The 21,833-nt window shown below is 45.1% G+C and overlaps 1 protein-coding gene across 4 annotated transcripts in view; it reads right to left on the minus strand.

Annotated features, from left to right (window-relative positions):
* Positions 1-1,672: 1,672 nt before the first annotated feature.
* The window catches only part of LOC103621651 (synaptotagmin-like protein 2), a 28,435-nt gene continuing 8,274 nt past the window's right edge, over positions 1,673-21,833 (minus strand). The window contains exons 4-17 of one of the 4 annotated variants that reach the window (XM_017743157.1): positions 18,347-18,458; positions 17,177-17,267; positions 16,908-17,001; positions 15,171-16,292; positions 13,702-13,800; positions 11,726-11,817; positions 11,149-11,250; positions 9,161-9,330; positions 8,888-8,990; positions 8,095-8,256; positions 7,299-7,377; positions 6,633-6,732; positions 6,184-6,389; positions 1,673-5,114 (exon numbers count right to left, since the gene is read on the minus strand). In XM_017743157.1, the coding sequence (XP_017598646.1) occupies positions 4,969-5,114; positions 6,184-6,389; positions 6,633-6,732; positions 7,299-7,377; positions 8,095-8,256; positions 8,888-8,990; positions 9,161-9,330; positions 11,149-11,250; positions 11,726-11,817; positions 13,702-13,800; positions 15,171-16,292; positions 16,908-17,001; positions 17,177-17,267; positions 18,347-18,458 (2,678 nt within the window). In that variant the 3' untranslated portion in view covers positions 1,673-4,968. The other 3 variants (XM_008640492.2, XM_017743158.1, XM_017743160.1) reach the window with 3 other exon arrangements.

Consider the following 21,833-nt stretch of genomic DNA (forward strand, 5'->3'; position numbering starts at 1 on the left):
TGTGATTTTTCTTGCTATGAAGTGGGTGTCTGAGCTACTTACACTGCCAGAAAACAGCTCCCTGGCTTCCCCTCTGAGTCCAAAGCTCAGACTGCTTGCTTACAGCTCAAGAGCTACTTTGGATTTTTAACAACTACTATAATGGTATTATGGGTTGTTAGATACATGAAATCTGATTTCTGTTCCTGCTGGTAGCATCTCCAGTTTAGCAGCAGCACAGGCTGGTCTGTAGAGAAAAGGCCAAACACAGCAGTCGCTCTGCCAGCACTGCTGAACACGTGCCTTTTCATCAGAAACTGCCAGGCCTGTTGAGGATTAGTTGTGGGGTCTTTAAGGTGCTGCAGGGGGTAGGACTTGTGGCTCTGTGGTGTTGTATAGTTTCCATTTTTAATATACAGGATGCCAAGTAATTCACTAAACCCTGATGGCAGTCCTGGAAAAAAGGGAAAACTAATCCACAGAAATGCCTTCATGCACAGGATTCCTTCCTTTCCTCCTACAGGAACCTAAAGCAGGGCTGGTTTAGCTAGTTTGGGTCCACAACAGAGGCTGAATTGCCACAGCCCAGAGACAAGTTCAACCATAATATGATTTTACAACATTTTAAAAAGCAAGTATCTGCTTGCTTAAGCGAGCACATATTTCAGGTCACTTGCAGGGCAAGTAACATCAGCCCCTTTCCAGCCGGACAAAAAAAAAGGAATATTTACTGGAGCCCTTGAGCATGAACCTGGTGAGACCAGCAAACCTAGCAAGCTCAGCTCCTGCTCCTGTTTGTGTTTTTCCACTCCTTCTAGGATGCTGCTGCCTGCTGACAGCTTCACCCTTCATTCAGACTTTACTATCTGAGATGAGGTATTTAAGCTGAGTGAATGGGAAATTAATGCAAAATGAAAAGGAGGTTGGTTTGGGGCTGCCAGTCTCCTGTAGGGCTCCTGAAGGAGATATATCCAGCTCTCCATCATTCCCGTCCCTCTCTCAGAAGAAAATCTCATATAAACCATTTATAGTAATTTCTCCATGGGCCTTCTGGAGACTGATGCTCAATTTTTGCACCTTCCAACCAGCCAACATGTTCAGAAGCGTGGGTGAAGGTGGCAAACACCCCAAAAGTGGGAATGGCCACTCTGGAGTTGCCCACTGTTGCTCAAACCTCATTGCTCCAAATCAGCCATCTCCTGCTCCGGACAGGCCAGGAGCTGGTCCTGCTGTCCCTAAACACCTGAGCCCTCCTGCAGCCCCACAAACTTCCCCCTGGCAGAGCTGTTCCTTGTGGCAGAGCCACCACTACCAGGAACCTCCCAAAAAATGCAGCCCCCTGGGAAGCAGTGGCTGCTCCTGGCTGACCCCATGGGAAGGGATTTCTGTTTCGAGGGCTCTCTAGTGGTCAGTGGATCTCGTGCAGCAGCAATGTTGCTGGGAGCTCCAGGAACACGTCCCGTGCACATCTGTGCAAGCACTGATCTTGCATGGGGCTTCACAGTGAGCTTCCCAGTTTCTGCTGGCAACCTCTGTGACAGTGCTCAGAGTGACATCTGCTCCCAGGCATCCCCTCTAACACCTGAGGGGTACAAAGTAAGGAGGCAGAAAAGAAAAAGGATTGAGCCATGAAAAATCTTTAAGTACAAACCAGACAACTAAAACAAATAATCAAACCAGTTGCTGAATATGCTCATGCTTAGTTATCAGGCCCAGAAATGTATTTATTCAGTTTTTGAAGCACCAGCCTATTTGATACATTTTTCAACTTAACAAGCCTGCAAAAATACAGCATTTTAAAATTTCAACAGATCACATTATTACAAGGGTTTATTTAGCCAGCGTTTTTTTTAATCTCCAAATCTCTACAGTACTTCAATTTTTTTCCCCATCTTGATGAAGGATAAAGCTAGGCAAATACTTAGTAATGGATAATTAATTCAGCCACTTCTTTCCATCTCCACTGAGGCACTCATTCAAGGTTCAACAATTCTTTCTTTCTCTTCTTTAGTTAGCTTCTAAACTATTTTCATTAGCTTCTGATACCTGATATGAATACTTTCTGACATGAATAATTTTGATGGCCACACATTATATTTGCCTGAGGAGGCAGAAATACTTTCTAGAATTTTGCTTTTTCTCCTTTTTTTTTTTAATCCTGGAAGAGTTCCAATAAAAAGTTTTATAAATCAGACAGTTACAACCCCACTCTTGTTGCCATCAGCACACACCTACAGGCCAGAGTCTCAGTTAGGTTCAGCATTCATAGACAACAAATGTCAGCATCGTAAACCACATGCAAACAGGCCACTAACCTTATACCCACAAGATCCTCTGCTCCTCCACAGGACACTGGCAATAAATGTGCCTTAAATCATTTTATGATAAAGTGCTTTCTGTGCAGTAAGTGAAACACAGAGAGAATAGCAAATTTTACTGCCTCAGAATCAGCTGTGGGACACAAGTGTGTGTGGTTTGGCAGTGTAATCTTTTACTTTGATAAACTATTAAATGCCAAAGAAAGCTTCTTAAGTTAATCAGGGCTTAATTTAAACAAACAAGCCAGCAAAAGATTAACAAAAAATCCTCAGTGGAATCTGAATACAAGAATAGTCTCACAAAGTCCCGTGCCACGTTCATAAAAGTAACTCTGCTGGGATGAACTGGCCCACTGACCCCCTTTTTCTCCCCTTACTGGCACCACAAATGAAAAAGACGTTAATTTTCTGAACCACCAACAGAACCATTTCCAGCTCCATTGATGCAAACAGCACTTTTGGCAACATTGCCATGTACTAATGCTGCATGAGGAGGAGGAGGTGGGTTAACTCCACTTTCATGATGGAGAGGAATCAGCTGAACCCACCGGGAAGAGACCTGGACCTGTCTGAGGCAGAGCCCCTGGTGTTACCAACCACTTTCCCAGCCACAGCAGAAATTCTGCCCCCAGGAATATCCCAATCCCTGCGGACAGGGAAGCACCCAGGAAGAAAGAAGCACTCCCATGGGCAACTTCACTGCCACAAGCCACCACCCACCCTATGACCAGGGCTCCTCACCCAGTAGGAGGAGGAGTAGGTAAGTTATACAAATGTATAAATACTCACATGTTCAGCACCTAAGCTAAAGATAATATTTTTAATACTCTCAACTTAGGCCCAGTATTGTTATTTTATCCCACAAAGGTAATAAATGACCAAATCTTGGTGAACAAAACATGTCAGGCTGGAGCCCATTCAAAGTATTTTTGGGCTGACATGTTACAGATGTATCAGCTCCTTCATTAGACAGTCACTGCTTAAATCTGTTGCTCTATGGACTCTCTCTTAGTGCTTTTATTACCATGTCTGGTACATTTCCAAGCATTGTCTTTTTCCAACTGCAGAACCACTTTAATTCTTTATTTTTTCCCATGAAAGCTGCTGATTATCTCCCAAATGTTTCCATTTAAAGAAAAAGTCTTGTTACTCCAAGTGTACATTTTCCCATTAATTTATTTACAACCATCTTTGCTAAGCTGAAAATTCACTAGGCTTGAGTTAAATAAAATCAATTCATTAAAGAAGAATATCAGAACAATCAGAGAGCCAAAATCTAAATTGGGATAGTTATAAAAAATATTTCTTCATAACATTTCACTTGCCCTTTGGCAAAACCACTTCATTATGACACAACAAAATTTAACACCTCTTTTGCTTGCTTTTTTGTTATTTAGAGCATGATAAAAATAGGTACAAGAAGACAAATTGATGACTAAAGAAAAACATTCTATTTAATCACAATATGTACATCCAAAATAGAAATTACAAAGCTGCAATTCAAAATGTATTCACCACTCCACCACAGTCAATGTGCCAGATGCAAAGGTTTTTTCAAGCTACTGGCAAAAGGGAAATTCCAGGCACAGACAACTCACTAACAGGCATCAGGTGAAAGGGACACTAGAGGGGCAGCAGGGGAGGCAGAGGTAGGAGGCCCCCAGGAAACTGCAGCTCTGCACTCCCTTCACATTCACTCACTCCCTACTCACCTCTCCCAGCAGCTCCCAGTATCTTCTGTGTTCCAGCGTGGTTTTCACCTTTCATCCCTGACCCATGGTGCCAGGCTAACGTGTGAACGTCCCCTACCTCATTAGTTCATACTGAAATGTGTTGCACACAAGGCATTGCAGAGGTGTGATTAGGCACATTAGCAATGTAACCATATTTCACATTTGGGCAAACACTTTAGTTTATATTGCACTCAAACTCTCACAAAGAAACTTGCCTGAGGTCACTGAGGAAGCCTGCGGGAAAGCCAGGAAAACAGCCCCTGCTTGCAAAATCCCACTAGCTGTAAGACCATCCTTGCACTCTTTCAGATTAAAGCAGAAAGAAATTAATATACTGAATTCCTCATTGCCATCCTCCTCAGGTTGCTTCATTTGTGCTGCAAATAGTCCTCTCTTTCTTTATATGCACCTTGGAACTCAGTTTTCCTCATGTTAAAGAGGTGTTATCACCAGTGACAAATGCAAAGCTCCCGTTCTCAAACTGTGCTGGTGACTTGGAGCAATTGTACACCAAGTACAAAGTGTACCCCTTGCAGGGAGTATGAATAATACCACGCTGCTGCTTCAGTACAACTGCATCTCTGCGAGGAAAAAAATGGCACAAGAAACAGCAAAAAAATAAAAGTATCCGTATCTCCTTTTCCTTCTGCTAATGCTCCCAGAGCTTAATGGAATTCAAATATACTGAATACATAAATGATTAAACAAAAAGGCAAATTAAGTTTCTTCTTGGTCAGAATCACGTATAGCATCAGTTTGGCATCTTCCATGTCCTCCGTCAGTGGATTAGTATTTAACATGAACACCTCCAAGGTGATGCCCATTAATTGCCTTATCACCCTGACACTTGCAGCCCTGTGGATGGTCTCTTTCTCCCTGGTGCAGGAAGTTTCCCAATTCTAATGAACACTGGGCATTTCTATGGCACCAACAATGGGTTATTTCAGTTTTTTCCTCCCTGCCAGTGAGCGCAGTGGTAGCAATCCCTCGATCCATTCATTGGCAGCCAGCATCATCTCCTGCCAAAAGGCCACCTCCTCCTGTGTGGAATCCATCCAGTCCACAGAGATGCCATAGCTCAAACCTGAAAAGAATGAGAAAACTTGGAGAGCTACACAAAGAGTTCCCACCCTGTGCAAAAATACTCAATTGGATGTAACTGCTGCAGGCAGTGTCTTAACATAAAAGCTGCTGACTCCCCCTCAGCAAGTTGCACCCTGAGCACCTCCTGTTTTTCTGCCAATGCCCATTCAACACCAGAGTTCAGAATGAAGTCAATGCAAAAGCCATAAAATGCAAGAACCCTAAACACAACCTGCCAAGGAAAGCAATATTGGGCTCAAGCCCTTTCTGCATCATTTTGAATGGTAAAGAAGGTCTTAAAGGTTTGGTTTTCCCCTTAAAAGATTTTCTTGTGGACAAGGTAGAGTAAATTCTCTTGTTCTCAAAATTCTCGTTTCATTTCTAAAGGAATCAAACATACCATAGCAGAAAAGTGTGTACATCAATTTCAATTCAACCAAATTTTCAGGTGCCAATCACTTGTCAATGAGATTAAAAAAGTCTAAATTTAGATCACAGCTAATCTTGGGTTTGGTATTTTTATATCTTATAGTTCTTGCCCCTTCCCTCTGGAGAGCTCCCAACCCTCCTGGTGACGTTAGAGGTTGAAAACAGAGAATGCACAGGCAAATCCAATAGCCACAGGTGCACCTGCAAGCTACCATGAGCCTTGTCCCCCAAAGAACACTTATCCTTGACTGCAACACTGAGATCTCTCAGAGAGCACTTCAAGGCTGGACAGTCACCAGGTGGTGCTGTCCCGTGTGACATTCCAGTCCATCCCTGAGCACTCTTCCCTGGGAGGAGCACCAACGTAAGGTTGGTTTGTCATGCAGCCTGTTTTCCTGTAACAGCAGGAAAACTCTCTGAGGGACCCAAGGAGATTCTTGAGTTTTGCCAGACCTCAGATGTGATGTTGGCAGAAAATGTGGGAACAGAGGGTTGTTAACATGGTACCAGGGCCATCCCTCCAGGACATAGTGCAGGTACCAGTTACTCCCCAACAGGAAAATACTCTGTAACTTCCCACTTTACCTTGTGGCTCAGCACCATGGTAACAGTATTGAGTTAATATAAAGGAAAATACTCACCCGTCCCAAGGCCCAGCCTGATTCCTCCAAGGAAATGGTTGGTAAGCTTTTCATGATCCCACACAGTGAGTTCAACACATGCATCCTTCAGATCCTCAGTATGAAAGCCATCATACACAATGGTGTGATTGAAAACAGGGTTTGTGTCTCTCTTTATGACTCGGGTCTTTTGGTAGCTCTTCTTACTGGTGTCTGGCAGCACATAGCTTTGAGAGGAGAAAAAACACAGTATGAAGCATTGAACATTGACCAAGAGCTTTATCACAGCAAGGATTTTCCTAGTTTGGCCAGAGGTGAATAACAAGGGCAATTCTCCCCTACAGTTCTCTCAGTGCAACACAAAGGCTTTCCAGTATGGAGGCACAGCTTGGTGAGCCTGAGAACAGGGAAGGAAACACAGCCCTTTGTGTGGGCACAGAGCAGGAGCAGCACTGTGCTCATGCACTCACCACTTCACAAAGGAGTCAACTCCAGATGGACGCAACTGCAGCAGGTCCTTGACATCTTTGACCCAAATGTGAACTTCGCCAGAGGGAGGATTCTTGGGCCCTGCCATTTAGGAGATGAGAAAAGCTGTCGTGCCACTCAGAGCCATAGCTCCCAGAATGACAGGCCTGCTCTGCAGGGACCTGTGGGACCCTCATGGCTCCTCTGTGCTCACTGCCCCTCCCTGCAGGTCTCAGCACTGCAGCCAGCCCTGTCACTTCTGCAGCTGCAGAGGCTCCTGACACAACCTGCCAGTGCTGCATCAGACAGGAAAAGAGAAGGAACTGCTGAGCCAACCCAACCTCGTGTCTGCCCCACAGTAACAGGGGTTCTGTGCTGCTCCTACCACATCACAGCACCCTACAGTGCCCACGTGCTCATAACAGCTGATGAGTTGGAAGCTGTTGAGCCCCTCCTCTCTCCCCAACACTTTCCCAGTAAACCCAGATGTGAAAAACAGATGTAGGCTGCAAACAGTGCTGTCAAACACTGCTGGTTGTGCCTTTGTGCTGATGTCTAAGATCTTGCTCTAATGAGATTGCTCTTCAAGCAGCCCCTAAGCAGATGAGGCATTGCAAGGTGTGTGTTTGCACATGGGCAGTAGTCCTTAATGCATGAACCACATTTACCTAGGCTTCCAGGGGGCACATACTTAATGGACAAACTCATCACTCCTCGATGATCCACACCATTAACAGCAGAAAGGCTCTGAAACAGAAAGAGTTATGACTGACTAAACGAAGGATTGTGAAACACAGCAAGGCAAACAGCTTTTCACTTCCGTGGAGGAGCACAAATGGACAAACTCTGATTTTCCACGGCTGGAGCAGCCCGTTCTTAGGGCAGCTCCTTTCTCTGTGGGTTTGTTCTCAAACTCAGTCTCTCAGAACCAAAAGCCTGAGGATCCAGAGTATAAGGCTGCCCTTCCAGACATGTCCAGCTGGATATAATTAAGCATCTTGGTTCTGAAAGATTAATGTCCTCTATTTGCTTAAAAGAGATCTCAAATCAGACCTGTGAATCCAGAAGCATGCAGGAAGCTGTACAGACTTTACAAACAGTGGCACCTGGGTATTTACCTCTCAAGGCATGTCAGCTGCTTCACCTAGTACTCTGCTGTCTGTTTTTGACGGATGGTCTTCATGTGAGTGGAGAGAATGGCAAAGTCATGTCAGAGTTGCTGTGATTAGTGTCAGGTTGCATTTATGAAAGTGTCCCTACAGATCAGTCACCAAAACAGACCCAAGAAGGCCATTGTTCCAAGCACTAAACTGCACTAAGGTTCCAGGGGTTGCTCCCTAGTACAGTTCAGGTTGCTCTGCTCCACCACACCCAAAGACCTTAAAGGAGTCAGGAAGGACTTTTTCCACCCTCAAGGCTTCAGGGCTGGGCTAGAAAGCAGGACTGCAGCTGAGACACACTTACCCGGGGCTTCAGTGGGTACCAGTTGAGTTTCCTGTTGCTCCAGTCCCAGCTGGCCAAGTCAATTTCAATCTCTCCCAAAAAACTGTTACGTCCCAATGGATCATTGTGCCAAACAGAGAGATTTAATTTTTGGATCAGCAATACCATTTTCTCTATTTTATACTAGAGGAAGAAAGAGAAGTCAGGTTGTTCAAATTTTTCTTCTGTTTCTTTCACAAACAGAAATAAACTACTCAAAAGCTTGAATAAGCTCTGAGACACTCAAACTCACCCCACACATGCACTACCAATGGACTGGCTTCAGTCTGAACACCTCTTTTTTTGTCCTGTAGCAATGCTACTACCCTGACAAAGCTTTTCTGCTGAGCACAGGGAAACCTGGCATTCCATTCATCACAGGGCAAAACCAATATTCTTTTAAGAATTATTAACACAGGCCTGGGCATTGTTAAATAATCCTCTATGCTTTGATGAGTATGATCACATAATGCAGACCCTTCTTACTAGTCCTATGCCTTGTGACTGCATGCCAGGGAAGGGAAGGACAAACAGCCCTTGCTCTGGCTGCAGGTCCCTATTGCATCCAAAGATCTGTGTAGTTTTGCAGAGAAATCACGAATCTCGGGTGCCACACAGATGGGTGCAGAGGAACGTTAACATCCCAGGCCTCTCAAACCCCAGGGAAGAGCAGTGCAGTGTTGGCAGGAGCCAGGCAAAAAATCTGGGCAAGAAGGCGGGATCTGATAGAGGTGCCTACTACAACAGAGGTTTTTAGAGCGTGGTTTGTTCTTACCCGTAACACCTCATTGTAAATGGGATTCACTGTCCTCTTCTTCACTGATGTTTTCCTCTTACCCATCCTAGCTTTGTCTGGGAGCAGGTAAGTTTTAACATACCTAGAAAAGGAAACAAACTCTAGTTGGATATTGCCCCACATTGCCAAGCTCTCTAATTAGCAGGCACACAGGAAGGAAGGAAGAAACCATGACATTTAAAGAAAATAAAAATTCTCCAGAACACACAATGCAGCAATGGAGAAGTCACAAGGCACCAGAACATCACTCACGGGTCAGATCTGCCTTTCTTCTCATCCACTACAGCCAAGTCCTTGCACTGGGACACGTGGACCTGGAACTCCCGGTTCTTCTCGTCATAGTCTAGAGCAAATTCCACGGTTCCTTGGGCATCCACACTCCCAAAATCGCCGCTGTAGACACTGAGCACACTGCCACTCACCTGCCAGGGGGAAGAGCAAGGTCGGTGCCACTGAAACAGGCACAGTCTGACTCGGTTCTGGACAAAGACAATAGTCTGAGAAACGCATTCCCAGAGAAAAAATCTGGCATTCCCATCTTTGTGCAGTGTGATGTTGACACAGAGATGGTTCACAGCTGTGGCTGCTCTCACACAAGCCAGGGCTGGGGAACCCAAATAAGGGTCTCACAAGGATGTGCTATCCTAGACCAGGACTTAGAAGCACTGAATGCTCAAGAAATTCAGAAGTTTTTTCACTCCTAAATCCCAAAACTTTGGGAAATGGACTTAAATATTACTGGGGGGACAACACAAGTCTCTTCTGTAGGCTTACAGTACAAAAACTGATATCCTCACCCAATCTTATCACTAAGAAAGAAAGATATTGAGAGAACTTGAACTATCTTATATGAACTTGTTATTTCAGGTAGATACAGTCACACAATTGTCAATCCATTTAAAAACAGGCTAATAAGAACCCTATCAGACTAGAAATGTAGGAAGAACTATTCCTTTCTTGTTGCTTACTCACAATGTGCATGGAGCAGTACCAAACAGATACAACCCTGTCCTGAAGAGCCACTGCTCCACCAGAGACAGCCCATGCTTGCCCCAAAGGCACAGGAACATGAGGTTTCTCCAGATACAAATCTGGAGCTAGGCACCCAGAGTCACTTGCTCTCCCAGAACAAACTGCATTTTGCCCAGACAACTTTGGCTTCTTTTTTCAAGTCTTTGTCTTTCACTGGTGGAAAGTAATGAAGCACAAGCAAAGCTCAGCTACAGAAAGATGAGGTAATTTTCTATTGCACTCATGACTCCTGATGGGATATCATAAAAGCCAATGCTGTTTACAAAGCAAATCATTAACCCTCGTGGCACTTTTCTGTGGTACAGTCATGAACATTTATCAAAAAACTTTTCTATTAATTAATACTTTGGTTCTGAATTTTATTATAACCTCCAAAAACCTGCTAAACATCTCCTGTCAGACCTTGGAGCTGCATTTACCATCCCATCAGGATACTCACTCCAGCAGAGAATCTTGAACGAGATTTTCAAGAACACCTGCATGACCTGGACTCATTTTCAGCTCCCAGATGCTCCAAATTAGGAGAAGAACTCATATGCCCCAAAGTTTTTAACATATTTATCTACATTCATGACCTTTCCCTACCAGCTTTGCTTCACATATATTCTTTAAATCTCAAATATACTCCTTGGAGAAACCCATAACAGTAACACAGCAAATACAAGCACTTTTAAGTAGCTCCCTCCCCAAATACTGTCTCTAAGGAATCTTTTAAAAATGTTCAACTAAACACATTTGGCTTTTTTCAGTTTTCCTCAGAAGCTGAAGCTCCAAAACATGCCTTTGCTGTCCAGCTCTGAGTTCCCTCTTATCTGCTGATAAAGGATGAGCTTGCAGAGGGCACCCATCTACAGTTCTGAACCACAAACATGTCCTTTAATAGCTGTGTGCCTCATTTTCCCACCTAGAAACCCCCTCCCCCACCTCCTGCACCGCCAGGATTCAGAGCATCCACACCTGGCAGAGGGGGCTGTCGCTTACGGGGAGTTTGACCAGCGACGACTCAATGGGTCTCTATTTTGAGATGGTACCTGGATTCACTCCGTTAACCCGAGTGAGTAATTAACCACCCCTGTTCTGTTAATAATGTACCCTGCAGAAAGCAGCAGGATACCCTGGAGGCCACACCATCAGCATCAGCTGAAATGCAGCGTCACTGCATCCAACGCAGGAGCCCTGTCCGGGAGCCGCCGGCGCTTGGTACCTACCGAGGAGACAGAAGCCATGTCAGACGAGTGGCTGCCAATGCTGGGTGTCTTCTTGTGCCTGTTAAACTGGAAGCTGATTTCTGAAGCTGTGTCTGATTCAGTCTGCTCAGAAAATAAGAAGCATCTTTAAGCTCTGCCGAACGAGCACTTTGCAACACTAGAGAGAAAAACCAATTGCTCAGCAGAGTCCCATTAAGCAGAGATCAGGTTAGGAGAGTGGAGGAGAGTGCAGAGAGCCTCCCCAGGGCATCCCCTCCAACCAGCACTGAACGTCATCATTAACTGCTTCCAAACAGAGCTGCATGCCCCGCCTGGGCTCTGGGAAAGGGCACAGAACAGCGTGGTTTGAGACACAGCAAAACACTTAAACTCCTCCAGGATGGAACAGCTGCTCTGGGTTACTGGGGGCTTTTCTCTTAAGGCTTTTCTCATTTATTCATGACAAAATGAGCTTTTCTCATTTATTCATGCTCTAAAGCAAGTACTGCTGGTGTCCAGGAGAGACATTCTCATGAAACCAACTGCCATTCAGGGGATGCTGTGAATACTGTTTCAGCCACTTTTGGCATCAACCCACCTCAGACAACAGGACAGGAGAGGATCTGCTCAGCTCTTTGACTCTTTCAGGTTCAAGAAATTGATGTGGCATCAAATGAGGTTTATTGTATGCTGCAGGTACAAAAAAAAGGCATCAAGATAGCTTGTCAGAATCAAGCAATTATAAATCACACTTTAGTTTAAGGGCACAAGGAAGGATGAAAAGCTTGTGGGAGGCACTGGGGTACTACCTACTTGCCCTGTCTGTGTCACCTGTCATTGAAGCTCATCCTTCCCAAGACAAAAACTGCTAATTAACATCCTAGAGCTATTTTCGGTGTGTTTTAATTCACTGTGTGGGAGTGTGAAACTCCCTCTAGTGGCTCATCTAATGCCCTTATCAGCACAAGGACGTCGATGTTGCCTGCTTTATGTAGACTAACTTACACTAAAACCACGCAAATCTACCTCCTTGTCAAAGAAACCAATCATGTTCACATTTTTATCTCACAGCACACTGCCCTGTAAAAAAGAGCACTAAAAATATTTAGACCCACAATTTCACCATTGCATACACTTCTTAAATACTCTGATAGACACAGAGGTGTACAATAACCACACTATCTAAAAGAAGGTCAGAAACCTTCCTATCAATAGAAAGATGGTTACCAGACTGCTTAAATGTTTAACTAAAACCTATTTTTTGTATCTTTATCTTCTCCCACTAACTCTCTTGAAGATTACTTTCTCCATCCCAGAAGAATTTGTTTTGAAAAGATCTATGTATACGAACATGCATGTTCATATACACACTTGTTTAGCATGTTAGGCATGATGGCACATTCTTTGGTGCTCAAAATGCCCAAGAGCTTCTTGATTTACCATTCATTTGATATTTACTATTCTGTGTCCAAGCTTGAATAAATAAGTGTAGCCAGCCTGCTCCACAGACTATTTGCTATATTTGCAAACAAGGAACTGTAACTCTGTAGAGGAGGGTTTCCAAGGATGGAGTTTGGGGCCCTAGATTAAGGGAAGCTGAAATCTTGGTTGTCTGTGTGGAGACCATGTCCTTGAACAGCAATGTGGGGCCTGGAGCCTCGAGCCACCGTGCCCTGTGACATGTTGGGCACCACAGGATGGGGCAGAGCTCGGCACGAGGTGCCAGCCAGGGTGGGCACAGCCACAGGGCTGTGCAGTGTGACCTGCCTGCAAGCTGCCCCTGACAGAGCCCCAAATGGGACTGTCCTCCCTCCCATAACCAGGGGTTGGACTTCAATTATCTCAATCAAAGCCTCCAAGTGGCTTTACCTTTCCTTGGGGCATTGCCTTCCCATGCTTCTCATTTCAGTCCTGGCAGCCTTGGCCTCAACACTTTCTTTTTAAGCAAGCTCTTAGCTGTCTTTTTGGGCTTGCCAGCTTTCACCCTCTGGGGATTGTCGTTGGCTTTCTTGGGCACAGAGGTTGCTGCTGCCTTCCCTCAGGTGCTTTCCATGGCTGCAGCTTTCTTGGGCTTCTTCAGGTAGGCTGGTGCTTCCTTGGTTGCCTTCTCTTTATCTTCTCTAGGTTTCTCAGGGAGAGACTGTCACCATAAAACATGTCCCAGCTGGCAGCTGGGGACATCAGTCCAGCCACGGGCTCTGCTCTGGGTGAGGGGACAGGCCCCATGAGCAGGAGTCTGTGGCACAACTTGTACCAGGTCTGGCACCTTAGATCAATCCACAGGCTGCCAACACATCCCACAGCCCTCGTGCAGGAACAGGAAAGACGAGCACAAGCTTCTTGCCAACCTTTGAAGCCCTTGTGTTTTTGCTGAAGTAACGAACCATCAATCTAGCTGCAATTTCCTGGCTCTGAATTCAATTTTAGGCACTATAAACTTTCTAATTTGATGATGAAACAATATGTCATTTTCCTAGCCTGGTACACACACACAAGCATGGTGATGAAAAACTGGCATAATATATTACCTTCAGCAAATGTAAACCAAAAAGAAGAAAGAAAGACGTTACTCACTCTCTGTGGTTGTGTAAATGTTCACCATGCTCTTTGCAAGATTAATGCTATTTGCTCGGGCCAGTGCCTGAGCAGCAGGAGAATGATCCCCATCTTCCTCTGGAATACACGAAAAGCCAAGTCAACATGGTAAATAAATAAACACGAATGGGCAGTGTGTCAACAAGCCCATGTGGGTGTGGGCCTCCCTTGGTCACTCTGCTAGAGCACACTGCAGTTACACTGCACAGGGCTGCTTTCCAACCATCCGGGTGTCTGATGTCTCCCCTGAGAAAAACTCTTCACACTGTGTCAGGAAATGTAAATACTGGATTAACCCAGTCCCCAAGACAGATCAGCTCTTGTGAAGAGCTTCCAGTGAAACACAGCCATCTGCTAATATCATCCTGAAAGGAATGAATTAATAAAGGAAAAAGCCCTGAGAAATATTAGAATGATCTGGTGTATAAATGGTTGCACTTAATGATCTTAGATGTCTTTCACAACCCAAAATATACCACAAAGAAAATATTTGCATTGACCTGAAGTGCAACTCAGGATCTTCATAGGAATGTTATCTGAGCTAGGAAATAAGCCAAGAAATTACATAATTAAAAAATAAAAACCAGATGAGTCTGTGGAAAATCCTCTCAAACAGGTCTTACCCAGGTACATGAGAGCAGAAAATTTGGAAAAAGGAGGTAAGATGCTCTCTCTTTGTAGGTCTTTGCTTGGAAGAGAGTAGAGCTGTGGGTAATCAAAGCCCAAATGTAAAGTGAGTTGCAAACAACATTTTCTCATAGTAATAGTCACTACAAGAGCCCATCAAACCTGGAGCAAGAGGCTGCTGAAATGGTGATACTATTGACACCACCATGGTTGAGAACATGGTATCAGGCCCCAGGAAGATCAGACTCCTTTTTCAGTCCGCTTTGCTTAAAGTTTAATATCGAAGTTCACTTGTGCATTCCAAAAAGACCCAAAATGTCCTTAAGGCACTGACAGCCAGTGGCAGTATCAAGGTTCTCTAAGAGCCAGCATATTTATTAAACACTTTACCTCACATTTTATTTCTTCTATTTGTGTTAGACTTATCTCTATTACCACAAAGAATTCCTCCAGTCCCACATTTGAAGAAATTCAATCTTGCCAGTGAGTGAAATAAAGTAAGTTCCTGTGATGTGTTGTAGGTAGTGCAGGGCTGTCTCAAGGTGAGGTGCTTGAAAGTAAGGCACAGGGGCTGGGAGTGGGGAAGAAAGCAAGAGAGCATGGCAGTGTCCCCTTCTGCACTCACACTAGGCTACGCTAGATTTGTTTCCAGAGCTCTTTGCAAAATACATTCCACACAAGCTAACTCCGCACAAATTGCAATATAGGATAAAGGGACAGATGAAGAAAATGTGCAAAATGCAGAAGAGTTAGGGAAGAAAATAAGCTTAGGGATGGCTCTCTGTTTGGATTTCACAGGGTGAGGTCACAGCCCTCAGTACCTGAGTAAACAGCTGAGTCTGTTCCCTGAACAGCCTCTCTCTCTCCAGATGGTTCACCGGCTGCTGGCTGGTCTGAAGACTCGCACATTTTTTCCTCAGGTAACTCTCCATTTATTTCCATGTTGTCAAGAGTGCCCAAATCAGATCTTTCCTCTTTTGCATCATCGCCTTCATCATCTGTGAGCACAGGCTCGATCAGTATCTGCACCCTGCTCGCCTGGGACCTCGCAGTGGGCTTGTGCTCTTCTGCCATGACCAGCTCCTCCGCAGGCGTCCCTGGCTCCAACGTGTTGCCAGAAACATCCTGGGTAGGTGACTCGAGTTTGATGGAAGGCGCCCGCACAGGCAATCTGGATTTCTTGGAGCAGTGCTGCCCCACCTTCTCTTCCTCTGGCATCAGCAGCTTCCCATTGCTTTCACTCAGCGAGTCATTTCTTGTAACCAGGCCGCCTTTGCTCTTGGCATACGTGGATCTGGGAGTGAGGGAAACCGAGCCCTTCCTTGCAGGGGTGGCACAGCTTGGCTCTTCCTCGCTAGAAGACAACGTTACTGTCCTTTTGTAGGGACTCTTTGTTTTGGTGAAGGCGCCAGGTTTTTCCACAGCGTCCTGGCCTTGCCCAGACTGCACGGAGAGCGAGCGGCACAGCTTGAACTGCCGACCGTCTGCCTCCGCCCTGCCCAGCTCCGCCACCGAGCTCCCCACTGCCACCGAGTCTGCTCCCTTCTCCCAGAAGTTCTTCAAGTTCCTGAAGTGCTCACGGTCGAGGCCGATATCCTCCTCTTTGCTGCTCATCGATGAGATCGTGTAGTTCACGCCCTGCTTCCCAGCCTGGCTGCTTTCCCCCTCTGTGGGCAGTGGTCTGGGGCTTGCCAGCGGCTCTTTCTTTGTAAGGCTGTTCTCTGCTGGCCCCACAAGATTCACAAACTGCTCGGATCTGGGGAAGGTTCTGCTTGGTTTCTTCTTAACTGGTATCTTGCTGGGAGCGTAAGTTTCTTCGGGTGGAATTTTTGGCCGCTCTGTAGCGCCGGTGGCCCCATCAAGAGCTTCTCCTCCAGCTGCAGTGCTGGGCTGAGGCACAGCATCCTCTGAAAGCTTGGTGGGCAATGGAGATACTCCATGACCTACAACAACAACAAATGCTCAGAGCCTGTCCCACTGCATCACATCCAATCTCCCCAGAAGGTCTGGGCTGCAATTTCTCAATGAGAAGCCAGGGGAATTTTCAGAAACCAACAATATATTCCTAATTCTTTTCCATATTCAGACTCTAGAAATCCCTTCCATCTGAGAAAGCCATGAAAATCCCAGTTCTTCTCCATGCAACAGGGCACAGAATAAATCCACTGAGCTGTAAACTGTTGCTGCAAGTTGTGGATTTCTTTGCAGGTTCCCTTTCAATTTGACAGCTTCCCTACTGGCTATTTGCTATGTTCCAAAACTGCACTATACATTCAGTGCTGGAAAGAGAGGGCAAGTTCTCTTCTGGATTAAAGAGTTGAGAGTCAAGCATTCAGTTTAAAATGTACTGAGAGCCCAGAGAAGTTTCAGTCATCAGACTGCTTTTTGCCTTGTTCCCTGCTGCCCTGGCTGTAATTCATACAAATGTTGGCAGCCCATTCTTACATGCCAAGGTACCCCTTGTTATTTATTTGTACAGACACTGAAAAGCATCTTGTCTCTTGGTGTTTGATGTTGAATAACAAAAACACCAATAGCTCACTGAACAAAAAACTTACCTTTCCTAGACAAATGAAAGCTGTTTGTTGCAGTCACAAATGGACTTATTCCAGTGTCACTCTCTGAGGAAGAGACATCATGTATGCTGGATCCCTGAACAGAAAACAAATCTTATCAGTGTATATATACTGGCAAGACTTGAAAAAATGTATTTTATTTGAGCAGACACACCAGGGCAAGCAGCCTGTGGAGCCCCTGTCAGTAGGTATAGACTGTGTGGAGCTCCAAGAAATAACAAAACAAAGTGCAGAGGCTGTGCCTGTACTACCTTGTATGATGCAGACAACTGGACAGGAAGTCTTGGCTTTGGTTTTGGCAAAATTTTCTTTTCTGTGGTTTCAAGAGTAGGTCTACTGGATCTGTGAGAGAGGAGAAATGCCTGAACAAGGAGGTCTGTGGTAATGATGTGCCTATTTGGGTGCTCAGGCAGTCTTCAACATGACCTCGGTTCTGCTCAGACACAGAACTTGCTCAATAAAAACAATGTGTGTCAACTACTAGATTTATTCAGGTTTTCCCCTTCTGGGAAGTGCCAGAAGAGCCCAAGGGACATGCAGAAGGGAGAGGCATTTCTATGCTAGGGCCCAGGAAGGAACAGGCCACACCTGGCTTTAGACTGAATGAGAAAAACAAAGCAAGCTTTTCAGGATTTAACCAACACCCTCCCCCCCCCCCCAAAAAAAAACCCCTCCTGAATGTTGTGCCAGCAAAGCAGGAGCACCTTAGGCTTGTTGCCTCTGGATCCTTCATTAAACAACACCCACTAATCAGCTGCAAGAGGTTTCCCAGTGTTGTCAAGGCCCATATTTAATATTTAACTGGAGCAACTGCCACCTGTGAGAATGATTCCTCATTCTACTGACAAAAAAGGCAAATGAGATGGGAACAATACATGAATATGTGAATTTTAATTGCTTCTCCATAGCCCACGGATATTGAGCGAGATCACTGACTTGCTCATTGGAGTGCTTTTAGTAGATGTTTCTGCTCAGTCAGCACAACGTGAAATCCTACCAAGCCTTGATGGAGAGTGCTGAGGACCGGACACAGAGGTTGGCACCAGCAGGAAATGAGCAGTTTCCTCAAACAGTTCATTTTGTTAGTGTTGCTCCATAGCAAAAATTAAACAAATAAAACCATAATTACTTTGAAAAACTAACCAGCATATCCTGACATTAGAGACAACTTCCATTTCACTGATCCCTTATCAAATCATGCAGGAAAAGACCTTTGTGGGATAAGCACATTAGCACTTGATTATTAGGGGTGGATTGATATTCTGACAATTCCTGGAAGAAGGACTTAAAAAATATCCTATAGAACTTATTACTTATACAGTCTTGGAAACTCAGTTAAAGACCAGAGTTTAACGGGTTGCATTCAATCTTCATTAGAAATAAGAGCAGCAGCCAGAGCACTGCACACGCAGCAGTGTTACCTTCCCTCTCCTGTATCAGCAACATCCTCAGGAAAGGCAGGACTCGGGACAGCTTTGCTTTCCAGACCCATCTGGATGTGCTTGTTGGCCTCATCTGTAATGCAACAGACAACTGAGAAATGACATTTCATTAAACTTGTAATGCTTGGTGTGTTTTGTTTGGGGAAAGAAGACGTTTTGCCCAGTGAAAATGAGTGGCACAATCCCTGGGGGTTTAAGAGGAGAGGGCTGTCAGGGGTTCTGCCTGCTCTCCCCAAGGATGGGGAGGCCCCAAGGCACTTCCACACCCCACAGGTCCAAGAGGTCAAAGCTGCCCAACGCCCAACTCATGCCAGGAGCTGTCACATCACTGGAAACCTCCACAGGATGCTGCCACAACTGTCAATAAAGTTAATCTGTTCCAGGATTTAAATTTAGCCATTTCCTGTTTTGACTCAAGTCATCCGATCTTGGCAAACAAAGGAGGAGGCCAATACAATTAATGAGGAGATCCCTGTTATTTTTACTGGCACAAGGCTCAGCTATATCTTCTAAGCTCCCAAAGACCCCAAAGGAAAAACAATAGAGGACGGTACCCTTTACAGCAGACTGCCAGGGTACAAAATTGCATTAGATATTTTGTTAGCAAATGGGTTTTCTCGCTACAGCAAAACCAAAAAGATTAAACTCTCAAGCAGTGAATAAAAACTAAGCCTAGTCTGGTCAAAAAGATCTGCATGTATTTATTCACATGTAGCTAGGTCTATTTTAAAGAGAAAATCTACCTGTTACAAGAACTGTCACACCATTGTAGGATATATTTCATTAAACATTACAATAGAAAAAGCAGTTCAGAGGATTCAGAAGTAATATTAAATAGCATAGCCTCTCTTGTTATCTGGCTGGAAAACCACATGAGGCCCAAGAGCAGGCCAGTCCTATGGTCAGACAAGACTCCACACAGGCAGTGTGGTGCCATCCAGCACCAGCACAGTCAGCCTGCAAGTCACAGGAGTATCCAAAGGTTCATTCCCCCTTGCCTGTGCATTCCTATGGAGAAAAATGCTGCATTCCCAATCTTCCTGTCTGCCCAGCGCCTGGCCCTGAGGTGCAGGGACACAACAGCAGCTGCTGCTCAGAGCTGTCTGCATTAGGACTGCATGTCTGGCACACACAGGAGGTGGCAGCCGGGTGGCCCCGTGGTTTCCACAGCAGCAGGAAGTCAGGGAGCCGCTAGGGACTGTTCTGCCCATGCGAACGCTGATGCGCACAAAGCATCACTGAACGCTGTTTTAGGAGAGCGAAGCCGAGGCATGGTTGGTGGCACGTGCAGGCCATGGCACGTGCGGGCACAGGAAGGCACACTGAGGAGATTTATTGACACAGTGAGCCACATCCTCCTCTTCTGTCTCACACCTGGGGGAGGGAGGTGCCAGCAGGTAGCTGTGCTGGAAGTAAAGGAACCAAACACAGAGCTCCCACACTTTCCCTTTGCCTGTCATGGTTGAAAAGACCTTGACAACCAAAGACTGCATTCATTTCTCACCCCACTTGCAAAGGCACCGTGTCATACTTGCTCTTCACTGACACTTCCCCCTCAGACAGAGCTCTTCCCTCCTGGCTGGCAGAGGCAGCAGGAAGCCTTCCACCCATCCAAATCCCTGCCCTGCAAAATGGCTCAGCCACTGACACAGCTTCGCCTGGCTCCTAACACCACAAACAAACAAGCTATGTTAGTACGTTATAATCCATCAAAACAAGCAATATGCCTTTGCTAACTTTAGGATGAGACAACATAAGAAGCAAATTCCAACAGAAATTAGGAGTGGCCTGACCAGTTTAACTTGTTCATACATATATTTTTATATGTGTGTACAAAACTGACAGGCACTCCTGCTTAACACTTTTACTCGTTTCCTACCACTCTAAAATAAAGGTTCTCCATGTCTGGGGAAAGCACAACTAACTGTGCATCAGGGCTCACTTGCCACAGCAGGTGGATAAAATGGTCTCTCTCACAGGTGGTTTTTATCCCTCAAGTTATTGCACATAAGCACAAGGAGAAGTTACCATCAAATTCATCCATCTGTGCTGCTCTGCAGGCTGTAGTTTAAACATAGGGTATCTATCTGTTTTATAGATTAGAATTACTGCCCATGACTAGTGTTTTCCACTATAATCAATACCAACTGTGAAAACCCTTAGGGATCCCCACCACCCTCCCTTCTGAAGGCTAAAACCCTCCTCCAGAAAAGATCACTGGGAATTTTCCTTTGCAAGCACAAATTTTCACCCCTCCTCAGCCTGCTCACCTTGCAAAGGGAATGCCAGCAATTATCTCTGTGGGGCTTTTCCATGCAGGAATTTTCTCATTTAACTCCCTAACACAGACTCAAGTCTATAAAGACTTAAATCAGGAGTTATGAACACAGATTTGACTAAATGAACTTTCATCACATTGAAAGCCAACAGAGGTGAATGACTGATCTTTCCAGGGGAAGGAAGAAAGGTGTCAATATGGCAAGCAAAGGCCCTTATCTCATCTAAGGTGAATATATTAGCTGCAGAATCTTGATGCACAGTGATGTAAAATGGCAGAAAGAGGAAGGAACAAAGTCACATGTTATACCTGTGCTTTATCAAAATAAGTCTGAGAATAGAAATAGAGGGGAAAAGGGAAGAAAAAAAGTTGAAAAAGGAAGAAAGGCTAAATCTAAACATAACTATTACAGTAATATAATAACATTTGCTCCTTCCTTCTTAAAACAGCATTAGTCAAGTAAGGCACATGCAAAGACTATCTTGCATAATGCTGCTAAGGAGATTATTTTATGTGATGACCTGAGACTTCATCTCATATGCGCACATTAGCCCAAAAAGTTAAATCTAAAACCAACAGTACTTCAAATTCTGCTTTCCTGAAGTGGGCAGAGAGCTAAGGGTGCAAGGCAAAGGGCAGACAATTCTATTCACTGCAGGCTGGTAGCTGGGTTGCAGGTGACAGAGTATTTGCCTGACCTGGGCCCTGGCAGAGAAGCTGCTGAAGCTCTGCCCCTTCATACCAAGAGGGTGCAAGCACAAATGCACATTCTCAAAAAGAAGAACACGCTCTGCAGAAAAGCCAGGCACCTCTGCCAAGATGGAAAAGGTTTTATATGTTTTAGCATTCTGGAGGTATGATAAAATAGTAAATTTAATGACATCATGAATTCATAATACCAAGGATAAAAGCAACTTCATATGAAATATGATGGGCCAGTTCTGCATGAGAGGCTCCAATGAATCTATGCTAAGTTATGAGAACTGCCAGGGGTAGGTAAAGAGCAAAAAGAAAATGAGGCTCTCAGTGAAGTCTCTAGTCAGCATTTAGCTTTCAGAATGTATCTAAGTAACATGGAGCAAGGAGGGCTACCCTAAACCCAGGCAATTCCTGCTACAGACATCTGGGCCAAGGAGGCCCACCAAACAAAGGAGTGATCTGTACTGCTGCTCCCCCCCAGCACGAATG

Source organism: Corvus brachyrhynchos, unplaced genomic scaffold (genome assembly GCF_000691975.1).
Source record: "Corvus brachyrhynchos isolate BGI_N302 unplaced genomic scaffold, ASM69197v1 scaffold398, whole genome shotgun sequence".
NCBI lineage: Eukaryota > Metazoa > Chordata > Aves > Passeriformes > Corvidae > Corvus > Corvus brachyrhynchos.